The 21164-nt window shown below is 37.3% G+C and overlaps 1 protein-coding gene across 2 annotated transcripts in view; it reads right to left on the minus strand.

The window, feature by feature from the left end:
* Nucleotides 1-1195: 1195 nt before the first annotated feature.
* Nucleotides 1196-21164, minus strand: part of PIK3R1 (phosphoinositide-3-kinase regulatory subunit 1) — a gene marked incomplete at both ends in the record, with an annotated part of 47612 nt that continues 27643 nt past the window's right edge. The window contains 13 exons of one of the 2 annotated variants that reach the window (XM_079548520.1): nt 1196-1385; nt 1792-1962; nt 3425-3493; nt 3600-3776; nt 3994-4136; nt 5152-5277; nt 5736-5916; nt 6035-6133; nt 6823-6925; nt 16230-16309; nt 16508-16709; nt 17606-17737; nt 20591-20665. In XM_079548520.1, coding sequence (XP_079404646.1) covers nt 1196-1385; nt 1792-1962; nt 3425-3493; nt 3600-3776; nt 3994-4136; nt 5152-5277; nt 5736-5916; nt 6035-6133; nt 6823-6925; nt 16230-16309; nt 16508-16709; nt 17606-17737; nt 20591-20665 — 1748 coding nt within the window. Of the gene's footprint in view, nt 1386-1791; nt 1963-3424; nt 3494-3599; nt 3777-3993; nt 4137-5151; nt 5278-5735; nt 5917-6034; nt 6134-6822; nt 6926-8247; nt 8354-16229; nt 16310-16507; nt 16710-17605; nt 17738-20590; nt 20666-21164 lie in introns of those variants that run through there. The other variant, XM_079548521.1, reaches the window with a different exon arrangement.

The raw sequence follows: 21164 nt of genomic DNA on the forward strand, positions 1-21164 counted from the left end.
GAAGTTCAAAATGCTTCAAAAAGCAAACAGCATGGTACCGTATTCTAAAGATGCCTCTGAAACAATATTGTTGGAGTCCATGATGTTTTGTAAGGTTCATATACTTTTTATTGAATAAAGCAGCTTTGAAGCTTATCAGGCACTGCCCAACAAAATATTTAGTCAAAAAAAAAAAAAAAATTATGAACTTTTAAAACGTGGAGCTAGTAGCTCAGTATTCTGTACAAAGAAAACTGTAGAATATTTCATAGTTTTAATTATGAAGCCAACTCTTGGTGGCTTCCTGTACATTAAAAAAAATATTGTCAGGCAAAAAAAAAAGTAAAAAGGAAGAAAGGAAAGAAGAAAGAAAAACAAGTTTAACCTGTAGACATGCTCAAGAGAAGACTACAGCCTAAAGAAAATTCAGTATTGCATAGCATAGTCTAAGAATTCAGCTTTTAGCAAACAGAAAGAGGAAAAGAGAAGCAGTTTGGTACTGATAGTTTCCATCAATGATAGTTAGCCATCCAACACTATGTACACTATTATAGACTGTATGCCATTGAAAGACCTGTTTTCTTAAAACAGGATTTTTAAACGTCTAAGCAAAACACTTTCTGGCACTTCACTATCACGATTTCTCTTAACAGCATACTGTAACTGAAGTCCTTTAAAGTGTCCCTTATAAATGAAAGTGCCATTCTGCTACATGTCATTCACCAGAAACCAAAAAATCCACAATGCTGTGTGTCTGGATCCATTGAGTGCGGCAACACCAAGTCCCAGCCAGGTCGGGACCAAGAAATTCCAATAAGTGAATGAAAAGACCTCTTAAACATTGTGTTTGCAGAATCCAATGTTTTAGCTGGTAAAGCTTCAGAAGTGGTCGTAAACAAGCACCATGGTTAAAGGCCTCTATGTCCCTGCAGGGAGATCAGGTTAGATTTCTTACTCTTGTGTTTTCCGTTTCTCAATTGGGAAAGAAAAAAAAAAAAGCACTTCAGATTAGAAGCATACATTCACAGCTTAATGCTGTGATCTCTCCCACTGCAGTTGTGAAGGAAAGCTCTAGTCCCATCTGAAGACAGACAGCTTTGACACTGCAGCTCAAATTCTTGAGTAAGACTGAAAGGAGCCTTCTCCCTCCAGAGGCCTCAATGTTGTCAAATCTCTCCTTTAGAAAAAAAACAAACAACCCAGAGTATTAAGATCTTCACCGCCTCTGCTGTGCATACACTGGGTAGGCTAGCGTGACATTGAGAGAGTCATTGTGCTGCACGAGGGATGTGTGTTGATAATGTAGCACCAGTTCTTTCAGAGAGTTGTACAAGTTATATGGCTCTGCAAATCCATACCCAGTAGGTGTTTTGTTTATCACACAGTGCTTCACTTCTCCATCCACCCTAAAGAGGAAAAGATACAAACAGTTTTTAGTTTCCCCATACCATAAAACTAAGCTGGAAACTAAGATGTGGACAAGAAACCTTAAAATGCTCATCACTGCATAGCACTCTTGTCTTCTATGGTAGGATACTGGTAAAAGGCTACGTTTAACCTGAATTCCCAGGTGCTGGGCTACTCTACACAGGACACAGGAGATAGGCAGGATTTAGTAGCTGCAGATAGATGAGTTGTTTTGTGCCCTATGTTCCTTTCTTCATGGCCTGAACACTTGTTGATCAGCTTGTAAGCCTAAAGATCCAATGGAAACCATGCATATGCAAATATATATCTACACCCCTTGCTCAAGGCCCAGCATTTGAGCTGCCTCAAAGGTTGTTCAAATCATTCACAGGTTAGAGTACATACACAACAGAGCAGGCGTAGCAGCCTTGTTTGCTGCTCTCTCGAACGAGGAATGTTCCATCTCGCTTTCCTCGCAGGAGATTTTCAGCTTGGCTTCTATTGATATTTCCCACATTCCATGTTCTCTCATCATGATGTGGCAGGTCTTCATCATCATCCACCATAGAGTATTGGCTGTCAAAATACGACAAAATATTTGTTGTGCAACATGTTGCAGAGCTACACGCCGTGTGCTGCAGGAATAAGGTAGACCACCTTTCATATTACTTGGGAAAACACTAAGTTATTGGTTAGTAGGTCACCTCTTAGACAGAACTAGGGGTGTAAATCATGTAATACATTTCACTTGCTGAATAAAAATAAAACTTACGGACCTTGTTTCTTTTAAAAATACTCATATGGATCTGAAGGACATAAAAAGGATGCTGTCTTATTTTCCAGAATATGCTGCAAATACTACGGTACCTCTACCATTGTCCCACGTTTTGGTAAACAGCAGCCCAGTGAAATCAATATCCACTGAGTCAGCTTTATTTCCAAAGATCAGAACACTTGGTCAGCAGTGAAAAATCATGCAACATATTGATTACATCTGCTGCATGTGAAAGCTACAAGCAGTAGTACAGGTAGATAAATTATTTATATGAAAGATGGCTTTGTAGAAAGGGTTACATAGTAGAGCATTCTCTTTTCTTATAACCAGATTATGAAGAAAACATGTACTAATATATAATAGGACCTTCTCTAACAGAACAGTCACCTCTACAAAGCTGATTCAGACTTTTAAAGAATTCTCTGAGTTAAACCCATTGTGAAAGAAGATGCCTCTGCTTCAGCTATGTGGACACCACCACTTCAACATATTACAGTTTAAGAGCAGCCTATTTGCCAGCAGCCTGCAGTGGTGGGCACTGCCTCTCCCACTCTGTTTACAACCGGTCTTTCTGAAGAATCTCCAAGTAGTCCACCAAGATAAGCAATCTCACATGGATATAATTCATTGGGAAAGATGGGTACTCTTTTTTTTTTTTTTTTTGCCCCTCTGGGTTTTACAGCTGCTTATTACACTCATTTACTGTCTTCGCAACTTCAGAAAAAAAGTCAAGTTCTAAAAATTTAATTTGTCAGTAGAAATCTAAGTACTTAACAGATTCACTGACAAGGACAGTCTCGGAGACAAAGGAAATGAAGATTTTCTTTAAACAACTTCACTTACTATTTTGATGTTACCTAGTATAGGATAACGCCATAATATCAGCAACTGCAATTTGGAAACAGTCTGTCTGCACCTAAAAGACCTTTGGAACAATTTATCCACTCATATGGCATCTCTCTAAGACACTAACACCTTATAATCTTCACTTCATTCACAAGAATAAAGACACAGGTTAAGTTCTTGTGCTCTGCTATGGTAACCTGATCCACACTTCCCTGAGTAATGGCCAAGTAGGGTCTGACAAAGTGTCCTTTTGAATATTTGTATCAGGCCTGCTGCCATGTGTTAACTGTGTGCACTGTTACAAGAGACCTAAGCTAGAGATTCCCCTTTTGTGGTCCTGGAATCAAACACATTCTACCTCACTTCTGTGTAAGATGATTTGAAACACCAGGAATATTTAAATCTCAGAATACTCACTCTTCTGTATTTTCATTTCCAAGCCATTCATTTAGCTTCTTTTGCCGAACACCTTTTTGAGTCAGCCACCTGGAGAATAATTGCAAACAAAAATTATTAGTCACAGAAGTTGGATGCCAGTTAAAAAAAAAAGAAAAATTAAAGCAAGAACTTGTTAATTCATAATGATACTTACATCAAGTACTGGTCTCTTGTCTTCCTCAGCTGTATGAGGTCTGGCTTAATGCTGTTCATTCTCTTGTCTATCTCTCTATATTCAGCTGCTTGCTTCTTTAAGTCCTCTTCTAATCTACGCCTGCTGTCCACAATTTCACTTATTCGAGACTTCAGTTTTTCATAGTTGTGCATAATTCTGAATAGAACAATGTGATAGGTTATATTCTCGTGTTTTATTTTAACCTTTATACCTTCTGTTTTCTCATCAAGACAACTGAAAGAACAGATCATTTCTCTAAATGTAGCTTCATGTTCTGCAGTTCACATCTACCCCATTTGAAGTCTTCTTTCCTTACAACTGATCTACTTTAACTTTGCAGTCTTACTTTGGTTTTGCAAATACAAATACTGACCTTTGTATTTCTTTTTCATTTCCTTCTCGTTTAAATTTTTCAATGTATTCCTTACTGTATCTCTCTTGCGTCTGGCACTGCTCTTCAAATATTTTTATTGTTTCATTAAATGCTTCAATAGCTGTTCTTTTCATTTGAATTTCCTGAAAATAAAATAGTTGTTTAAATTATAGTGGTTATCAAACAGAGGGATAATTTACTGGCTTGTATCATGGAAACACTTGAGCATGTTTTAACAATGACTTCAATATCCAATTACCAGAATGTATTCTGTCTGCAGTACAAAATAGAGAAATCGGATCTGTGCAAGAGGCTATTGTGATAAGGCTTTCCAGGAAAGAAAACCTACTAGACAAAGAGCTAGATGCAATCTCTGTTTTGTATAAGTAAGTTTTGTTTCTGAGGATTAAAGCCCTGTGGCAATCCAATTTTCCCTTTGTATCAAGGCTTAGAAGTACAGCTGACTTTCTGAAATAAAAAAAACTACAAGCCACGGGAAAGGACAGATCTCCAGTCATCTAGTCCATCCTCCTGCCTCTACCTAGCTAGTCAATACCTAAGTCTTTGTAGTGATGAAACGAAAGTTGCCTGCACACCTCCGTTTTTTTTCTATTACTTTCAGTCTTATTTTCTGCTAACTTTAAGGAACAGTCTGGATTCCAGTGGTGTAAAACAGCACTAATTCACTGATGCTTCAAGACATGGCTAGTAATTGTTTAAAATGAAAGGAGGATAGAAGCAGCTTTTCCTTCTATCAGTGTATCTACACGCCACCTCTCCAGCCTGCATAAGTGAAAGCAGATCTTTTCAAAACTGATGATAAAACAGAATGCTTCCTTGCATATGTGTCTTGAAAACCATAACTTGGACAGAAGAGGACAGCATGCAGAAGTGCTGGTAGATCAAAGTAGCTTTGTGACTGCTTTGGATGCATGTGTCACCCTTGAGCATAGTGTTAAGTTGCAGGTGGCGACTGTTCAAATACAAGTAAGCAATTCCATTGCACTGAGCTAGCACATTAAGTATGTTGTTTTCCTGTTTTTGGGCAACAGTAAAGGCAGTGGAAGAGAGGAGGAAGAAGGAAAAAGATGGCAGTATGAATTTACAGTAACATTCTCCTCAACACACAATAGTCTTTTGGTTTCAAACATGTCTTACCTGAGATGTTCGTGTATAGTCTTCATAGAGTCTGTCATATTCTCGGCTTTTTTCTTGGAACTGGGTGTTATACTCATGTAATTTCTTACCCACTGCTTCAATGCTATCCTCTTTAACAACTTGATCCTGGGAACAGAAGAAAAGATATTTCATAAATCAACAACACACTGCACAGATTTTCGGAACTGCTTAAAAAAGTTCAAATATTTACATGGTAAATGTGACACCTCTTTTATCAATATAGAGGTAAGATGTACTATATGCACCATGTGCAAACACAAATGAAATTAATGACAAAAAGCAGTTTTCCGTAACGAGTGTGCAGTTTATACTAGAAATGATGTATTTCATCTGCAATGAGTGGGCTATCTATTATTTACATAAGCTTATTTCTTAATAACGTATCTACAGTATTTAAAGTTTTAATTATTTATAAGCAGCTTCTGGAGCTAGTTTTAAATAAAAATACTCACTTTCACATTCCTTTTATTTTTTACAATATTAACAGAGCTGAAATTCTTTGTAACAGTCTGCGATAATTTCCCTTTATCTACGTGGAACACAAAGAAAATAGAGCAAATTACCTGCTGGTACTTAGACACTGGATACAGTAATTTTACATCAAGTTTGGGATTGTACTGAGCTAGAGATTCATTCCGGTAGTGGTTTATTAGCTCAACCACAGAGTTGAAAGTCAGTGGGTCAGAAAAGCCGTATTTCCCATCTCGGTGAAATATTTTGATTAATTTGTTATTTCCTCCTTTCCTGCAAATAAAGTTTGTTATAAAGTGAGGCATACTTGGAGTACTATTTCCTAAAGAACACTGTCTTTTCAATGCAGTACTGCATTTTGCTGTCACATATTTCAGACCTAACATCTTACCTTAGAGTAAGTGTGTAGTCTCCATGCATTTTGGTTGAAGCATCTCGTACCAAAAAGGTACCATCAGCAGTGTCTCGAAGTTTCTCATTTACTTCTTCTCTAAAATGAAAGCAAAAGTAACTAATCATTTCAGTTACTTCTCACTCCATTATCATCTCTCTGTGCTCCAAATTCTTGTTTTAAAATAACTCTTTTATAAGCCTACTTGATCTCCATATAAACTCAGACAGTTATTTAAAAACTTATTTACCATTACTGTAGAACAACTGGGATACAAAAACACTATATTCTATGTCCTCTCACTGCTGAAACAAAATCATATTCTTGCAGAGTTCTTCTGCTTGTTCATACAAGCCTGCGCAATCAGAGCAGCCAGTGCTGGTCTAACGTACCTATATATAGTACAGTTAAAAATGTTGCTAATACATAGCACTTGTTAGTCTGGCTTGTTAAGTACTGTGCCTACAGTTGTGGTTCTGGACGAAAAACAGGATAAAAAAATACTTGTTTCTCAGTGTTGTCCTTTCATGCTAGTATTTCATACAGCTATCTTAAAATAACAGAACAATCACCAAATCATTTCATGCATTACATTCTAATGGACTGCCAGTAACTTTTTAGTCATGTCTGGAATAAAACCAAATGTGATATGATTGTGTTGGAAAATATCCTAAAAATAGCTCTTATTACTGTAATTTTCCTGTATTTATGCAAAGTACATAAAAAAAGAATAACACAGCAAGAACATAAAGTCAAACACGAGAACTACATGTCTTGAGCTGATTTACCTTGATATATCTCCCCAGTACCATTCAGCATCTTGTAATGACATGTTGTTATTCATGCCGTTGTTAGTTACAGTATTAGGTTTCGGTGGCTTAGGAGGCAGTGCTACAAATAAAGGGGGGAAAAGTTCATTATAACTCATTGAAAACAAGACCACACATCCCTTGAAATTACAGATTATTACATGAATGAGAAAAGAAATAGTTATGGAGTATTCCACCTCCAGCAGTATTTAAAAGTAACCAAGGGAATGAAGATATTTTTCTGAAAACAATACAATTCAACAAGATAGATGTACTGTTTCAAAAAAAAGTATGCTAGTCTTCCAATAATGTATTTTAAGCAAAATATAACGTCTTATCTCTTTCTTCTCTGATAAGAACATTCGAAAAAAAAAATATTCTGAAGTTTGGTTTTACCTTCTTCCACTATCTCCGGTAACCGTAAATAATAAAACATGCAGAAATTAATTTTTTTTTCTCCTACACAATGATCTTATAGTAATGCTGTTGTCTCACCTAGAAGCTGAGTAATAGAAAATGCAAACCCACAGCAGTACTGTACATTTTAATATTATGAACTGGATTTCCATGATCCTCTGCATTCTGTGCAATGATTTGCCAAAAAACACTTCAAGAAACCCATCTGTGACCCAAATATCCATTGCATTAATCTTAGAATTCTTCAGAATAAATTGTCTTCCAAATGCCAGGGCTGATTAAAAACCACAGCCTCTTTCCTCAATGTCAAAGATGCATACGTATACCAGTGGCTGCCAGAGGAAGACACTGCAGCACTCCTGACTTACTAGCAAGGGGGACTATATGGGGGTCAGGAATAAAAAAAATCATCCCAGCTCTTTTAGTTTCTTAGTAAGTACAACACTCCTTATGAACATCCCTGTATGTATATTATACTGGCTACAAAAGATGATGCAATGAAAATAAAGAGAGCACAGTATTTTTATATGATACGAGAAGATGATGTGATATCAAGCATTCAATTAATATTGTTAGATTTTAAAAATCAGTTCTTTCTAAAATGATCCAAACCAACAGTCTGTAATCACTGCTTCAGAAAATAGAAGTGTTATTACAGCATCTCCTTTTAGCCACAGCGTTAAACAAATATAGCAAAAAATAATTACAAAAGAAATGAAATTCTTCACAACAGACAAAAATAATCAAAGCAGAAACAGGTTAATTCAGAAAAAAATCAAGTAAGCAAGCAGGCAGGTATTTCTACACGTTATGATACTAGTTACTATAAACAAGCACTGAAATACAATTCTTATTAAGGAAAAAAAGGAAAAAGTATTTGTAGCACTGACAATGTAAATAAATCTTACATATCCACTAAGAATTTTTCAGCATCTATCATAGAGATAAAAAAGAATTAAGTCTTCCATAATAAGACTGCAGTTTTACCTGGTGGATCCATTTCTATGTAAAACATCAAGTCTGTGCCACAGTTTATATCTGTCTTAGGATATTCTATATCCAGTTCTTCCATATTCCAAACAGTATTGTACATCTGTATGAGTTTCACTGAGTAAGCTCAGATGCAAGGAAAGAGTCAGGCACTCTTTGTAATGGTGTCTTGGAAATCATTTTTAAACCTATAAGGGGCTGCACTGTAACCTATTACATCATAATCCTCAGCCAATCATGTCAAAATAATGTCACCAGACCACTCCTGTTTCATCATTTTGTTCTACGTTAATCTTCGAACAATTTCAGTTTCAGAAGGAACCTGCATTTAGCAGAACCGCAATATAAACCTGGTATTACAAGCAAAAAGACAGAGCGGGCTCTTCTCACACACCCTTGTTTCCATTTCATTTTCCTGACTTTGCAGCATGGTACAGTCCAAGGCAGGCAGGATGACAAAAGGCTGATATGCTGCAGCACGTAGCTCTCACACACCACACGCACACAACACATGCATGCTCACACACAGCACGGCTCCCTTTATGGATAGGTAGGTCACTTCTTAGATTCATTTTCCTACTCGGACACCTGGAGTTTATTGCTGAAAAGGCTTTGGAGGGTTTCTGTACATGTTAAGATATGGAAGGGAATAAGAGCATGACTCTGCATGCGTGTTTGTGTGTGTGTCAGTATCTGTTATGTGCCCATTACACACACATGTACTTAAGCACGTACATATCCACATAATGAAATATATATATATGAAATACATTTTCAAACTGTACAGATTTCTGTATTTTAATGGGTGCACAGATCTGATGTTCCCAGAATTACTATATAAAGGGGACACACTGCAATAGATGCCTCCCCCCAGCATCACTTTATAATAAAATACAATTCCAGTTGATCTGGACTAACTCATCTCAAAACCTAAACATCAAATATTGTAACCTTACATTCACCAGGCTCTCCAACACTGTGGAATAAAGTTAAAAAAAAAATTGAGTTAAGATCTTGAAAAATGATTTTGCTGAATATAGAACGCCAGTCTGTCAGGATACAGCAGGATTTAGTTTACCTTTTCACATTGTTTCTTCACCCTGTTCTCACTGAAATACCAAGTTAACAAGAGTCCTTGTCAGCATCTTCTTCCAAACTTGACTTTACATCTCCCGTGTACTCCTGGTGCTCAGAAATATTCTAACTGCCCATCATGGACTGCCGCTCTGTCAGACCTCTTTGGGAAACACGCACAGAACAGGCTATTGATTCCAGAGCAGAGTGCTGTGGAAAGCAATCCAAGTGCTTCATCCTCACTATCCTCTACGGCAGCAGAAAATCAGATACCAAAAATAATCACAACAAAGGGTAACTGTAGCAACTATCTGTGCCTCATCATAAGGAATCCTGCCGCAGCTGAAATGTGCTCTATCTCACAAATATTCAGTAAAAAATTAAGACAATTTCTAGTTTTTCCAAGCATTTCACACAGATCTCCCCTCCTTCTGCTCCCCTTACCAGCTCACCGCCTTCATACAAGAATTAACACATCAGAACATGTCTGGAGTACCAACAGTTAAAAAAAACGCATGTTGCTCTGCATTATATGTTAAGGAGCTTAAATTCATTGTGAAGCAGACTCCCCTCCCTGCTTAGGTAGACATGCTACACAGATTCCTTCCATTTTCAAAGTGAAACAGGATACTTAAACTCATCTCATGCACAAGTCCTAACACCGCGCTCCGACGTTTGCCCACCTGCTACCTAAACATTGAGTTGCCAAGGTAATTATTTAAATTAAGTTACAAAGAGATCCTACAAAGACTACAAGGCTGCACTTAGGTCAAATGTGGGATCAGCAATGTTTTTTGTTCTGTTGAATGAAGCTTTTCAGGAGAAATTACTTCTCCCCGGATTCAGCTCTGGCTGAATTGGGTCTGCTGTGCTGCACAAGCGGTTGCTGCTCAGCCGAAGGCAGGCTCGCTTGCGGGCAGGGAAAGACAGGAGGCACACAGGCGTTTCCCTGCGTAACCCACAGGTAGCTGACCTTCACTCCCATATTTTAAGACTATTAAATCCCTACTTGGTAATCAGTTACAGTAAAATAGTTCCATAAAGTGATGAAGAAAACAGAAAGAAATTCCGAATCACTTACTTTGTAAATTACGCATTGCAAATGCTTGCCCTTGGTACACAGTCTGAAAAGACAATCCAACAACCTGAAGAATTGGCTTCCTCTTATAAAAATCTTCATTAAAAAAAAAAAAAAAAGCAAAACAAAAAACTTCTTTGAGGGAACTGCTCTGAAGCAGACAATAATTCGGAAAAAGAAGACTCTGCTTTCCAACCACTGTTCCACCAAAATCTCTGCAATATGCAATGAGAAAATCCCAGCCTTCTTCTCAACTGTTTACAGCACTGTGCTCTACAGAAGGTATCCTCTTACTCTGATTCATCATTAAAAAGTGAACCTGACTTTAGTACGGTTTAAAAAAAAAAAAAAAAAAAAAAAAAAAAAGAAACCACCACCCTCAGTAGCTTGCATGTCTCTCAGAGATAAAGATCTCAGTTTCATGATTAACTTGGGCAGGTTCAAATATTTGCTGAGCCAGGGATTTAAGGTGGGGGAGGGGAGCCAAATTCAAAGTAAAAGTTGTCATCAGCCAACAAGTGGTCAATGCAGGGCTAACTTTCTCATTTTAGCCAAGTAAGCGAGAAGACCATTGTAAGAGGACCTAAATAGGCTCTGCAACTTGCTGCTGAGTGCAGTATTGAAGAGACACACTAAGAACAAACTAACTACAGGAAGTGGCTTTCTGCAGAAAAATAAAACAGAATCAAAATTTTCCTTGAAAAGAGCTGCATTTCACAGGTCAGCCCTGTGCAAGCTAAATAGCCTGCTTGCAACCACAGCATCACCTCCTGCTCTGGATCACAAATACAGGTGTTGCATGAAAACCCTCAAAATGAAGCTGAGAGGCATTTTACCCAGCTCTTGTAAAGTGGAAAAAGCAGAGGAAACACCTCTCTGTATCTATGTTTGCCAGGGTGTCAGGGTTACTCACTTCAAGCAGGCAGGTGGGAAAAGGGACTGCCCAGAGAGGGTCAAATCTATCCCCCTTGCCTTACTGTTTGGTGGAGATCTGTCCTCTTAATGAATGGAGCAGCAATTGAAGAGCCTGTTCTGTTTTGTGCATGACAGTTAACTTCTTTGCCAGCTATACCTTTATAAAGAAGTAAATCCAAAGTGAGAGGAGAAACAGCAGACCACCGGGTTCAATTCAGAGAAAGGAGGAAGGGGATGAGTATTTTCCTCCCACTTTTTGGAAACAATTGAGAGTTTCTGGTAGCAGGGTCCTGTGAGATGTGCTCGCAGTCTTTCTGGCAGTCAAATAGCACTGAAATTGTCAACCCACAAATACTCCCCCTATCCAAATCCCTTTATGCTACAAAATACTGTATCTACCAAAATTCACTTATACTTCATTATACTGTTAAATCCCAAATATCTTCAGTACAATTTTAATGTTTTACAATTCACAGATTAACTTCACCTATAAAAATCACTCAACTTTTCAAATTCTAGCCTTTGCCTACTTGAACAATTATGTTATACATATAATTTAAAGCAGTGCCATCATAAAAGGAAAGACTACTGCAAATTAAGACAGTAACCAGTATTTCTTAAAGCATGGCATTGCACAGCCACAGCACAAGAATAGTGTAGCTCCTACTGATTTGCCTCCTATTTATTGCTAAAAATTACAAAAGAGCTTGATAACACTTTTCATTTTATAGGGCCAAGATACAGGTGCATATTTTCAAAGAAGATAGGACAATCCAAAGTTGGTTCACTTAATTATCATTTTAAAAACCGTGGGTATAGAGGTATAGATGAAAGATAAGACTGTTCCTAAATCCAGGCTTTTTTTTTTTTTTTATTCCTCTGCCTTGTGCAAACATCAATGCCTAAAATCATACTGCGGAAGGAACCACACACATTTTCAAAAAAATAAATTCTTACATGCACACTCCAGCATTTTCACACAACTGAACCTTCTTTTATTCAAATTCAAATTTCAACACACTGAGCGGTGCTCAGTAGATGTGCATTTTCAGAAAGCAACAGCATACTTCTTTTTGCACTCTTAAGCACAGTGCTCACCTATCAATATCAATAACCAATTTGTTTCTATAAAATGATGCACAAAGCAGAAAAGCCTGACAGGTTTGCATGCACTTACGTATGAGTATAAATTAACACACATTAATCTGTAAATAATTCTTACAATGCCACACTTTTCAATTTTACCAAATACACTCAACTTGGTATTGAGAAATATAAAGTATGTCCTACTGTCAAAATCTAATGCAAGAAATCAGCAATACTAGGGCTGACGTTATCAACGCATTTTGCTCTTGGCTACATCGGTTATGAAGTCTGACTTCCATTAGCTTAGAAGGGGAGCCCTCTGCTGGGTGAGAAGCCAATGCACAGCAGCAGGTACAAAGCCCTCCCAGGGGATGTACTGCCCCTGCTCACACACCAAATCATGTGGCCGACAGCCCAGCAAAACCTGTGACATAATGGATGAGAAGTCCAAACAAGGGACAGGATTCATACATTCCTCATTGTGCTCTCAGACCCTACAGACAGAATTGAGCTGAACCTGACCAGCATAGTTCAGGGTAGCTTTGAGACAGACTTCCATTAAAAAAAAAAGGAAGAGTCTCTATAAACTCCCCTGCATTGATTACCGTCTTCTAATCTTGCTGATCTTTTGTACAGCTAAAAGCAAAGTGCATGCACCGTGGTGATACTGCCAGGATTCTCACTGAATCCCCTGCAGTTAGATGTAAGTCATTATTTCAATTCTTAACTATGGTCTCACAAATAGTAAAACCCACTTCTCCACGCTTATTTTACAACAGTAAAAGGGGACAGGCGGACTCAAGGTGGCTGCCACACAGCAGCTCCTTCCAGCTCCTGCCCACAATGCCACCACTGACTTTCCATGCTTCTTTCTCTCCACCTCTTCCTCCTTCCCTTTCACTTCCCTGCCCTAGGATACAACTTCCTCTCACACAACCAAAGCCACTCTACACTATTCCACTTCAGAAGGACCCTGACTGCTCCATGTTCTCCCCCTAAACCTACTCCTAATCTCCCATTGCCCTCTGTCAAACAAAGGGTTGCTTGTCATGTCAGCAACACTTCTGTGTCTTCATATACTACAAACATAGGCATAAGTAGTATTCTAGGTTCACTGTTTTAACTTTGCAGAGGGCTAAATGTTACTTTAACAACAACAACAAAATACAGAGTCTGCTGCAGTTACAGGGGAAAAAGAAATTCAGACCATAGTTACTGTTTGATGAATAATAATAATCCAATAATGGCCTAGCAGTAACACCTGTTTTTGTGCTACGCTGTGCAGGCAACACTTTTGTATAGGATGCCCAATATACGGTAGCATTCCAATTAGTGTGCTTTCTAATGGGCTGAAGCTAGAACCACAACTGGTGGGTGAAGTGGTATGAAAAAGACCAACAGTTCTGTGAAGGTCTCCTCCCTACTCCAATCAGTCATCTCTAGGCCAAGATTTTCATTATCTATTCACTGCCTAAGATACAACTAGAACTTCATGTGCAATTCATTTTAGATGGAATGTTTTCATCCATGCTTTAGAATAATAGAAAGAAGAAATAAAGGAGAATGCTAACCATTCAGCCTGAGGGAAAAAAAAAAACAACAAACGGGCAGCACTGGCTTACTTGTAATTGCTTAATTGTCATTACACTACTTTCAACAAGTAAGATTTGTCACGCTTATGTGACAAATAAATTCTCTTTGCTAAAGATCTTCCTTTATTACAATGTCTCTAAACATTTTTATGGAAATTCAAGCCACAATTCATTGCAGTGAATTGAAGTTCACAATTTGGAAAAACGCATCTTATAGAGTTCTGTGAGAACAAAAAAACACAGCACTGCAAACAATCAGGTCACCAAACAATTTTGGTGCTGAGCACAGACTTGTGTCCTAATCCTGGAGACTCATTTAGCATTCAGTAAAGATTCAACTTTCAGAACTTATTCAAATGCTTTACATGCCTAAGAGCAGAGAAGCTAACCACAGACTGCGAAGTTTGAAAATCTGTACCTCTTTTCAGCATATTAATAGATGTGCAAATATTCTACTGAAAATATTCCATTGGTCAGGATAAACTGTCACACACAAAGAGAAGGAGGTCTATTTTTGTCCTATGAGAAATCGCAGAAGGACCCTCAAAATAAACAACCGATAACAAAATATTAATTAACCCCAAAACAATATTAAAAACAAGTATTTGTTTTTAATGACTAATGCTTAATTATTAATATAGTGCCAAATCTGATAAATACAGCCATATTTCTTCAAGTGCTCTAATGTTACTCTCAGGATGACTGTTTCCTCATTAGTAGTTCTAACACTGACACCTTTCACTTTTGTACGTTCCTCACATGAAGCAACTGGGGACTATATGCAACTAAGTGATCTCTTCAGTGCAACTTCACTAACTCTCACCAACTCAAGAAACAGTACTTGACTATCTCACACATGACTGTCTCAAGCCATGTAAACCTACGTATGCTAAAGTATCTGCAAACACAATTTCAAAAACTGCTATTATCAAACTCTGTCAAGCACAGAGGATTCAATAATGCATTTTCGTTCTTAATACTTCAAATGCGTGGCAAAGAAAAATAAGTTATTTGCAGATTTTTAATAAAGAAATGCAAGCAGTCATTAAAAGTTTGAACTCTCCTGGTTTTAATGAAACATTAGGAACAGAAATGCGGAGTGGTTCTGGAAATGCCTGCTAACCTATTTTGAGGAAAAAGAAAATACAAGGAACTACAAATTACCTGAAAATACATTTACACTAGCTGTTAGGAAAATGTTTCAAATTAATACAGCTGGCAAGGTTGGAAGAACCCTCCAATCAAAGCAGTAGGAACAAAAACCTTTGCGTTAGACGTTTTTAAAATTAATCATTTATTGACGGAGGGGATTACAGAATGTGCGTAAGTGTAATACTAGAAATAGGGTAGGTTTCTGCTGCTCTTTTTCTGCTGATGTGTTCCAGCTCTTTGAAATTTGAAGCAGCCCTACAAATCCAATTGTCATGAACTCTACCTTGTACTGTGAATAGAGGTGGGAGAGCTATATCATGCCTAATGTTCTATTCACCGTGTCCCTGTCCTTTGCTCGGATACTCTTTGTTAATAAGTTGTAAAAGGAATTACTTCAGTCTCACACATACAATGTCCCTACCTTCATAATTTCTTTGTACACAGTATGCAACTCTGCCATGCTTCTACCAAGTATTTGATTTTAAAAGAGGAATCTCTGCTTAAATGAAAAGGTTTTTTAGTTTATTGACTAAATTAGATGCTAACTCACAGCCCCAAAACAATTATAAACTAATTTTCTTGAATGTGTTTTTAATATTTTCTGCAGTTTATTGATAAATGAATATTTTAAGTCTCTGGATTAAAAAAAAATATATGTATAACATAAACAAACAAAAGGGAAAACCTTGACTTATTCAGATGATCTCTGAGCTACTGCTAAGAAAGTTTTAGGACAATTAAATAAAATCTCCAGAACTTACTCCTCCCACCTCCACTGTCTGATACACATTTTATTGGTTTACACGTCTTAAAATTGCAAAATTAATGTTCTCTCTTTAATGAAAAAGGAATGAAAATCATAAGACTGTAGAAACTATGGATATTAGGCTGATTTAATGAAAAAGATAATTCCTTATAAAAACAGATGTTACACATCACTATGAAAAATATAAACAACTTAGTTCTGTAACTACGCATTTTGCACTGTTTGAAAAGAAAGAAAAGCAACAACTTGTCCTTAAGTTGAATTTTACTATTAAAAAATGACACTATATAGCTTTTAAAATTAGAATAACTTTTACCTGGTACAGGCTGTCTCTCATTCCATTCACTTGTAATTAAAGTCTCTAGAATCTTTATGTGGTGTTCAGTATTATCAGAGCTGTAGGAGATGGATTAGACAATAAGAAACAGGAAAAATGCAAACGTTTTACCCTAGTATTATTCAAAAGAATTGGAAAAAATTACCAGAACACTCTCCCCGCTGGAAGTCAGGTCACAAAATTAATTCATTGCAATTACTTTTGTATACAGTTAAGCCAAGTTATGGTACCGAATATAATTAAGATGTCCTACGTACCTTGCTATCTGGTATTTAAAAAGGAGAGGGCTGAAAATTTCAGCTAGAGACCGTGCATTCAAGAGATTTTTGCTGGAGGCTTGACAAAGTCTGAGGAAATGTTTGAGCAAATACTGGAGCGTAAACCAGTATTGGTGAGGTATATTTGGAGATCTAATGAGTTTCTTCAGCAACTGTGCGTATTCTTCTGAGCTCTGCACATCTACAAGTAAACAGATAAAAGGATCTTGATATCAGCATGGGAATATTCAGCAAATGAAATGTAAAAGTATCTCCCTCCTTTGGAAGCATCGATTTTGCAAAAGAATAATAAAAATTCAGTCCTTCCTTAGTGCTGTAAGATTTGTTTCTTCTTTGGAAAAGAAGTGAAATGCTTGGGGAAAAGTAAAGAACAAGTATTCAGAAGTCAAATGGAAACAGATATGCATTTTGGTAAAAACCACAATGTGTTCAGAGCGTACTGGTAGAAGTCTGTCTTGTGTTTAGCGTCACACATGATTGGGTAATTCTGAGATGCACTAGATAAGCCCCACAGGTGCTGTTCTAACTTTGAAGGTTACCAGTAACAATATCCTGTCCTGAGACATACAACAGAATACTTCGCTGATGAGCTGAAAGCATGTAAGCTGTTTGTTTGAAATCAGCAGCATAGGTGGTGAATCTTACATGCATGTATTTGTCACTTCATAATCTTTTAACTCCCAACATACTGCAGAACACCACGACCTCTAATACGTTTACTTTGTCAGCACTGATAAAAAAAGTTAAAAATTAGCTTTCTGCACACAGATAAGTCCTTGATTTTTCCCCCGTTTTTTTGTAGTCCTTCTACCAACTAAAATGCAAAGAATTACATTATCCCGTATATTTTTTTTTTCTGTCATGCTTACCTAAACACATAAGTAAATAATGCAGATCTAGATCTGAACTGAAACAGCTTCCATCAAAAACAGTAAAGGTGTCAATTTTTTTTTCTGAGATAACTGCCAGGTTGTGCAGCATCTTCCTTGTTCTCTGGGTTATGTACCGGATCACTAGAACTCAAAATCCTAAAAAAAAGCTTTTTTTCTGACATTTGAAATAATCTGGTATTCCTACCTTGAGCAACAGAAATTACATCACTGTAAACAGTTGCTGGAATTATGGGATTTGGCAGATCTAGGAGATACCTCTTGAGAGCATCTGATAAAGTGTGTACATCAAAAGTTTCTAAATCCAATGAAGAGGCATCTGGAAGGAAAGAACAGCATAGTTCTAAGACATTAGCAAGTAGAAGAAAAATGCAGACTTATGATATTACCCTCTCAAAACAAGCCAGAACTGCTAATTAATATCTGGTTTATAATTAACAACTCAAAAGAAATAATCAATCTAAAACATCAAAACACATCGTTAAGAATTGAATATATAGTGCTCAACACTGTGCCCAGGCCTTTCACATCTGATGAAACAAATAACTTCCACTGCTGTGTGGCCTTCAGTCATACACAGTGCTAGGCTGAACTCATGATAATAATTTGCTTTATGTTGGTAATGTTATGGAATATCAGAATATTTTTAACAGATCTCTGTTTTACCCACAAATATTTTGTGTAAGAAGTAAGTATTAATCAAGGCTTTACCCAAATGCAGGCTCTTTGCTGACAGCTAGTGCTATTATGACTAATTAACAACTCGGGGCTCCATGCCTGTAAATATTTATGTGAGTAAGTGGAAACAAATACACATGTGCAGAACTGGGTGCTGACTGTTTTGTCTAGCAGTTGGGATTTATCTTGTAAAACCTGGTATCCTTCCAGTATTGTTATGACTCAAACTAAGGTCTGAGAGTACCAGTACTTCTTAGTGCTGGAGCAAGGGATATCAGCAGCAAAATTAAAAATAGGAAAACAGAAATAGTGCAAGCAAGTTTGATTTTCCTCTTAAAACATAAAGGTCTGGTGCAGTATAGTCCCAAAAGTTTACAGAAAGACACATCTGGGACAAGAATCTAGAGATACCAATGCTGAACAACTTTTTAGGCTAGTCAAGTCTCCTCTAAAACAACTCTAGAAAATACTTAGCCAGCTTGAAACAAATTGTACTGTGAGGTAGAGAAGTCAGCTATATGGTGTGCCTACACATTCTGTGAAAAAAGTCAAAACAGTTTAGTGAGACACCCAGTGCTCTTTCTCCTTCCTCCTGTTTTCCCCAAAGGAAAGCCTGCAGCAGAGTTTAATCCCAAAGAATCCTTTCGAGAAAATAATGAGAAAACTTGCAGTGTGGCTATGCATTCTACAAAAGCAACTAAGCACCGAGAAACCTAACCAACTACAAATTCCTTATAGTTTTCAACAGTTCCGTTGCTCCCAGAATGTTTATTTCATAATTTAAGTCCTGATTCTCTCAGTGTTGACCCATTCCTACACATGAATGTGTGAGTAAGAGTTAACTTGAGCTACTCTGCAGCTTTTTGAGTATAGTTATAAACAGACCTTAACTATTCTGTCTACTGAGCTGGCCAGCTGCAAGACAGCTTTGATTTTGGAGCTAAATAACACTGTGTTGAAACTAACGGGCAGTTATCCAAATTAAAATGCAGAGTACTTTAGCCATTAGCAGAACAGCACATTAATGCTCTTCACAGCTTGGTGAATAAAGCTGACTTGCGCACTGTTAAATCAAGACAGTAGGCAGCAAAGATCCAATCTCTCTGTATCCATGCATCTGGACACCCACCACACTGGACCTGTCCAGGAAGACCCTAGTAATATCTTAAAGAGAACAGAGTAAGAAGCTCCATTACTACATTACTAACAAGAAAAGTCCCGATTTCCTTTCCTCAAACCTAATTACATTTAAAAAAAAAATAAATGTAAACCACAAGTTCTTGATCTTAGGAGATAAACAAATCTTTCATAAAAGTATACACCAGTTTAAAGACCTAACATGGGATTTCAATAAATTAAGATCTGCACTCATATTATGCTGTAAAAATGCGGATTTATGCGGACTGAAATATAATTACGATGCTAAAAATAAGGCTTAGGCTGTTAGTACCACATGTGTATATTCTCTCCCTGCTTTCATGCATGTACCTCTTCTCTCCCACCAGATTCAACAAAGGAGAAGATGCTCTTTTGATTTGAAAGAACAGTCAACTCAAAGCATCATTTTTTTGTTTATTTTGCTAATACTTGAAATTACTAAAAATGAAGAGAGAAGTATGAGTTGCTTAATTAGTTCATTTGGCACCATGGCATGTAACCAGTTTCATTTTCTACCTCTTGTATTTTTGTGCCTCTTCATGCAAAAAGCAAGCTCACACTGCACACCAGGTTGCAAAAGCATAGTGAAGCACTGCTGCTACAATACTTCCTCATCTCTCATAGTGCAGTTAAGTGTTGCCACACCTATACATTCTGGCATAAGGTATAAAAACCATAATACCAAAAGAGAAGGAAGCACATGTCAGAGAAGTTGAATGTGTATGTGGCATTAGCAGTGTAACTGCATCTTCAATGCCCAAAGCCTGAGAACCCAAACTTTTGCAGCAACACTGGCTCAAATCATTTGCTTTCCCTTCCATCATCATCTCCATACCAGACAGGGAATGTTCAGCTATTGCTTCTCCTGCCACAAATGTACGTACAGAACTGTATGTAAACAATTGGCCTTTTGTTTACAAAATATTAACCAGTAGTGCAGCGCTACAGGAATGATGCATCTTTCCCTTGCTTCAAAAAGAAGAAAACCAAACACAAAACCTCCCTTTTCTTTTTATTTTTTTTCCCCCATGCAGATGAACTTTTAGCCCTTGAACAAGCAGGTGGCCAGCAAATGACTAAAATATTATTTATGGAAGAGGAACTGATGCAGTGAATAAAAAGATAACCTGCAAGAGTAAAACAAAAAAAAAAAAACAAAAAAAACCCCCAACTTTTCCATATTAAGCGTAAGCTTTACAAATCTTTCTTATTTATATTTGGCTTATTATATTATTCAGAGTCAAGTTATACGTAAGCTGAGCAGGGGAGCAAAGAAAACAGGATCAGTGTGACCCTAAAATCCACCTAGTTCTTCAGGGAAGAGAGCTGTACTTACCACATTCAAGAATTTGTCTTAATTCTGCTGAGCTGCTTGAGCTTTGTGTCACATATAAAGTTGAGCACTCCAGACCTTCAAAACAAAATTGATGGGATGTATTAATATTCCAGTGACTGCTGCCGTGTAACAACATACTTTCGTATTCTTCAAATAAGTATATATAGAATAAATTAGCAACATTCTACCATCACTATCCTCCTACAAAATACAATTGATTTTTAAGGCTGTAATATACTTCTTTGTACATACAAACTAAGTTCTGCAAATAGAATTAGCCATAGAAGATCCGAGATCCCAGCAGACTCCCTCACTCAGTGCAGCGCTCCATGTGATGAACACAGAAGCTCAGGATTTGGCAACAGACACAGCAAAAGAACAACCCGCAGGAGCAACACTGGAGACACATCTTCCTTTACCTGGCCTATTTAATAAGTAAGAAGCCTGAGGTATACTACCTCAGGAATGGGAAAGGACAGAAATTCTGACACACCTTAACTAGTGTTAAGCCTAAATAGACTTAACTGAGACTTCTAAGTCACAAGCAAGCTCACCCCTTGGTACTCTATACAGT

Source organism: Tetrao urogallus, assembly GCF_951394365.1.
Source record: "Tetrao urogallus genome assembly, chromosome: Z".
Taxonomy (NCBI): domain Eukaryota; kingdom Metazoa; phylum Chordata; class Aves; order Galliformes; family Phasianidae; genus Tetrao; species Tetrao urogallus.